Below are 5,461 nucleotides of genomic sequence, written 5' to 3'. Positions count from 1 at the left end.
TATGGTACTCTCTAGCACTAACAGTGAATGATAAATACCTAAATACACTTGGATGGAGGACTCAAGAACTCCTATACATGTGAAATTTTAACACTTCACAAACAAGAAATGTGTGTACACAAATCTGGCATGTTTGCAGTAGATATCTGAAGGATACATTTGCATCCTTTAAAACAGTTAACCATAACTTTACGCAGTACTTCACAAATATAGCATCAGTCCTTTGAATGAATGCACTCTCTGAAGTACCATAGATATTATCCCCATTTTATTGACAGGGAAATTGAAGCAGAGAGGTTAAATAACTTGGAAGGGCACAGTGAGTTGACAACAGAGCTAGAATTAGAACTCAGGAGATCCTCATGTACCTTGACTGCTTTGCCTCTCTAAAAAGAACCAAGCCCCCATTTAAAAGGCCAAAGCATCAATACCCAATTAGGGTAAGATTTACCTTAAAGGAAAGCTTCCAAAAAATTACTACTATTTTGTCTTACTGTAGCTCCTATGGCACGTTGTAGTCGTAATATCTGCTCAGGAGTTTGTTCTTCCCATTTTATACAACTCACAGCAATAGTGACTTTAGGAGCTAGAAAAAAGCAAAGCAAAAAAGACCTTATATTTTTGCTGTGTGTTTATTTACAACTGTAATTTGTAAAGTTGTTAAAAGCGTCTTGATGCACCACCAGCACTAGAAGATCACACAAGTTAACAACACCTATGCTCAAGCCCAACAGTTAATTTTCTGGTAATGCAGACAGGAACAGCATGAAACTGATTAGAATCTTGAGATGTAGTCTTTCCTTTAGCGGTTGCAGGGGCTGTCAGAAAATTGCTAGTGCTGGAATCGAAGGAAAGATTCTGCAGCGTTCTACCCCCATGATGTTAATCCTTTACCACAGAAGTCACTGTAAGTTTTCCGTTGATTTCAAGAGATACAGACACAGCCCTAAATAAGAACCAACACACACAAGAGTGCCCAAAAAACACAATGTAGGATCACGGGAACTGAATTCTATGCCCAGGTAATATTGAAAAAATGAAAAACATACAATTTCCATTACTTAGTACCTACCAAATGTTACTCCTTCATTTGGTTGCTCTCTTGTGTTTTTTAAACTTTCAGGTAAGTTTTTCAAAACTGAAATGAGCTGCAAAACAAAAAAAGGCTTTGTACAGAACAAATTTAAATAGTACATGAGCATTATATTAAATATATTGCCAGTAGCATTCCTCCAAGACTTTTAAAGCCACACATATTTTGATCAGTCCAACTTTCTAAAAGCTCAAAAGAAATTCATTTTACTGAACTAAGAACACACCTAACTGTGCATTTTTTCCAATTAAAACTGAAAATTCCTCAGCCTCATGCTGGCAGGTGGCCTGCTAGTGTCAAAAGGTGTAAAATTAAGTGAAAAAGCTGCCACTGACTGGAAGCAATGTCAGCCTCAGTATTCATACAGCGTATTTAAAAAGTTGTTCTTTGGACATAGGTGCTGATTCGATGGGTGCTCCGGGGCTGGAGCACCCACAGGAAAAAAAATGCTCAGCACCCACCAGCCACCCCCAAACAGCTGTTAGGGGTGGTGCAGTGAGGACGGGGCCTTGGGGGAGGGGTGGAGTGGGAGCAGGGCCCCTGGGTGGAATGGGTGTGGAGCACCCACCCGGAAAAATAAAAGTCAGTGTCTGTGCTTTGGACAGTTAAACTAGAACTAGTGCCCACCAGAACCAGTTAATAGATTGGGACACCAATACATCTTTTCAGCAACACAGGATGCTCAGAACTGTCAAATTTCAGACCACCTGAATCTATTTTCCTGTCAAGGCTTGCAGTTAAATCATGGAAGCATTAAAAGCAGTTAGGTTTGTGTATGGAGGGAATGCACTCCTTTGTTTTCTAATTCATTTACAAATAGCTCATAACAAGGAATGCTTCTCAGAATGGAAACTTTGAGGACAATGCAATGAATAAAGTGGGCAGTTACTTGCATAGATTTACCATGTTCGCACCCAACTTTGATAATATTACTTCTAGTTCCTTTGCTGTGCACTGGGAAGGAACAGCATACTTTTCCTGCTTAATAATTGGACCTACATCAAACCTAAAAACAAAAAACATATGCATTAGCTTCTTCCTCTAGTAGACTATCACTTCATTCACACTAGATCTAGTGTACAATTTAGCACAAGGCTAGTATATTAACTCAGTTGCTAGCTATACTCATTTGCAAGCAGAAAGAAAGAAATGACGACAATTTTAACACTGGGTTCACAAGTCAACATTATGGAAAAGAAAATAGGATTGTATTACAGAGGCAAGCTGAAGCTGGTCTGAATATTTGACTTACAATTCCAAGTGCTTTATTTCAAAAGAAAAATGGCCTGAAATATTCAAGGTGAATTTCATACATTATTGAGATCTGTTATCCAACAGAAGTATGATAGGAAGAATATTCCTCTAGTATAGCTAAAAACAGACAGGTCCACAGTAAAGGGACATAGCATGTACCTTTTAATGTACTCGGTACACTATGCCACTTCATTTTTTGTTCAGCTTCAGAAATGAACAAGTTTGTAGAACCTGTGAGTACACCATATAGCATCTAGAGAAGCAGATCATCAGAGGAGAGAAGTAATTTACCAGTTTCACTGCACAGTTGATTTGAGATCAGTAGTCCTGCAGATCTAGTGCTATTTTTGACTTGTACAGCACAAAGTGCTTAACAGACAGCTGTGATATGGTGGTCTGGTGGAAAATCAATTTGTCCACTCACAAGCCGTATACATGACAAGTCACAGCAGTTCAGGTAAAACTTCTGAACTGTTTTAAAGTATTTAATATTAAATCATCTGTATGGGTGCATACATCCATTTTAATTAAATGAAATTTAACGTCAATACTATTTAACTTTAAAAGAATGAATATTCAACACAGTATTAACTTAATATTTGTGAAAGGCAGACATTGCAGTGATTGAATCTTTTTTTTTTTTTTAAATGATGTTTGCTGTACCTTTTAGGCTTAATTTGCATAATTGTCACCCCAGTTACTGTATCACCATGAAGCACTGCGTGGACTATCGGTGCTGGGCCACGCCACCTTGGGAGATAGCTGGGATGGACATTCAACACGCCACTGAATCAGAATATTTTTAAATTAGAATAGGACCAGTAATTCTGTAACACATATAAATGAGTATTAACCATTTATTATACTGAACTTGCTTTCTATAAAAACCATGATTTAGCTCTTTAGACGTATTGAAAATTCAATCAGTTTCACTAAGTCATATTTAAAATGCCAATCCTAAGAACAAATAAGCATTTAGAGGCATATTTACACTATATAGCTTTAATGTCTGGCCACAAGTGAACAGGGGAAGGGGAACACACCACATATTTAGAAGGACCTCATTAACTTTTTGTAAGTCATTTCTGTATGTCAACATTTTTGTTTTTGAATCTACTATTGTTACAAGCAGCACTGGAACAGATTCAAGAAAATAAATTTCTCTATTTTGTTCAGTTTATTAACTTTGCACATTTGATAGACTTTCTGCATAATCAGCTTCACAGTTTGCACAGCAAGTTGTGTGGATCTTTCACACAGCAAATGGGGAAAGAAAAACATTTTAACAGAGCAAGGAAATGTGATTTTCAAAGCCATAAAAATCTGCTGCAGAACTCAGCAACAAGCTTAGTATTGGCAACGACTCAACTTCTTTAAAAAAATGACTGGTTTTCGAGTTGATGGTGTCCCTTTAAAGGGATTTGTCACACTACAAAAGACCCAAAGCTCAGATGGTCTTTTCACATGCTTCTATAACCAAAGTCAGGGTACGTCTTCACTACCTGCCGTATCGGCGGGTAGCAATCGATTTATCCGGGATCGATATATCACGTCTCGTTAAGACACGATATATCGATCCCCGAACGCGCTCACTGTCGACTCCAGAACTCCACCAGAGCGAGCGGCGGTAGCACAGTTGATGGGGGGAGCCGCGGCCGTCGATCCCGCGCCGTGTGGACCCCAGGTAATTCGATCCAAGATACTTCGACTTCAGCTACGCTATTCGCGTAGCTGAAGTTGCGTATCTTGGATCGATCCCCCCCCCAGTGTAGACCAGCCCTCAGTCATACACAGACAACTTAAAACTAGCTTCACGGCCAAAACAGGCTAGACGACAAGAAACATATACCATACCCCAAAACAGGCTGCTGCTCCATCATATCTGACTTACTATGGAAACTGAAGAATGAGGTCCTCACTCAGAAGGCGCCCAAACGATGCCACCACCCCGACATCAAACTGGCCACTGGGTCCTGTATCCGGCCAGTCATGGGTTGGGAGTTGAAACTGTTTAGCGCAGTTTTTCACAGGAAGCCCCCTCGGCAAAGCGGATGGCAGGGTCACCACCTCCAGCCTGTCTATGAGCGGCTCCTCCCTGGGCTCCCTGTAGCAGAAGGACAAGGTGGCACATGCCAATGAGTGACCAGCACAGCCAGGAAGGGAAGGCAAAGCCGCTCTGGGCACAACAGGTGGAGAAACAGCTGCTCCCCCAGGCACCCCAACGCTTCCCCACCTCATGCCCCCCCCACCCCATCGTCCCTTCCCCTGGTCCCCACCTCCCAGTCTCCCCTCCGCTTCAACCCCCCCCCAAACCCGTACCCCCCCCCGCCCGGTGCCCAACCCCTCCATGATCCCCGCTCACCCCCCTCCCCATGGTCCTGCCTCCTCGGTCCCTCCCATGCCAGGCCCCCCCCGCGCCCACCCCATCCTCCCCTGGTCCCCACCTCCCTTCCTCCCACCTTCACGGTCGCCCAACACCCAGCCCTTCCATGGCCCCCGCTCCCCCCGGCACCTGGCGGCCTCCAGCGCCCTCAGGGACTCGGCGGCGAAGTCGTCGGTGCCGAAGAACAGGACCCGCCACGGGGGCTTCCCCCGGGGGGCCCCGCGCTCGGCCAGCCCGCGAGCGGCGGCGGCTCCCTCCCGCCAAGCCCGCAGCAGCCTTCCCCTCATGCTGCCCGAGCACGGGCCGGGCAGCCCCCCAAGGCCCAACCGCTTCTGCTTCCGGGGTCGCGGCACGTGGTGACGCAAACACGCCACGCAGACCGCCTCAGCACGGCCTGGCGCTATGACGTCATGGCCCGCGGCGCCGCGGAGATGGGAGGGGCCTGAGGAGGGGGCGTTGCCTGGGCGCCGGGGCGGGGCTAGGCCATGACGTCAGCGCAGGGGGCGGGAGGGCTCTGAGGACTAGACAGGTCACCCCAGGCCTGAACCTCCCTTGTCCTGAGGGGAGCAGCGAGGTCCCTGCCCACAGCCCCCTCCTGCACCCTGAACCAGAGCCGGCCCTAGGCTTCGTGGGGCCCCTGTGCCCCATGGCAGCCTCGGGGGAGGGCTGAGGCACCAAGGCTACTGAGCCGGCCGGCCGCTTCCCGGGGCGGAGAATCACAGTGCCCCACA

At 45.8% G+C, this 5,461-nt stretch overlaps 1 protein-coding gene across 1 annotated transcript; it reads right to left on the bottom strand.

Moving 5' to 3' along the window:
• Positions 1–6: 6 nt before the first annotated feature.
• Positions 7–5,037, bottom strand: MTFMT (mitochondrial methionyl-tRNA formyltransferase). Its single transcript, XM_026648376.2, has 6 exons — positions 4,860–5,037; positions 4,239–4,451; positions 3,011–3,133; positions 1,997–2,099; positions 1,073–1,148; positions 7–586 (listed from the first exon to the last, which is right to left on the bottom strand). Exons 1-6 carry the CDS (start codon positions 5,015–5,017, stop codon positions 453–455), a joined length of 807 nt encoding a protein of 268 aa, XP_026504161.1. The 5' UTR covers positions 5,018–5,037; the 3' UTR covers positions 7–452.
• Positions 5,038–5,461: the final 424 nt, after the last annotated feature.

This window comes from Terrapene carolina, unplaced genomic scaffold, assembly GCF_002925995.2.
Source record: "Terrapene carolina triunguis isolate 2854851 unplaced genomic scaffold, T_m_triunguis-2.0 Scaffold67, whole genome shotgun sequence".
NCBI lineage: Eukaryota > Metazoa > Chordata > Testudines > Emydidae > Terrapene > Terrapene triunguis.
Note: the sequence above shows the minus strand (reverse complement) of the source record. Positions and strands in the feature narration are given on the sequence as shown.

Coding starts and splice junctions, on each gene's coding strand:
- MTFMT (XM_026648376.2), bottom strand. CDS start 5,017: ATGAGGGGAAGGCTGCTGCGGGCTTGGCGGGAGGGAGCCGCCGCCGCT. Junction 3,134..4,238: donor CTCATTCTTCAGTTTCCATA/GTAAGTCAGATA, acceptor ATTCTGATTCAG/TGGCGTGTTGAATGTCCATC. Junction 587..1,072: donor AAATGAAGGAGTAACATTTG/GTAGGTACTAAG, acceptor GCTTTTTTCTAG/CTCCTAAAGTCACTATTGCT.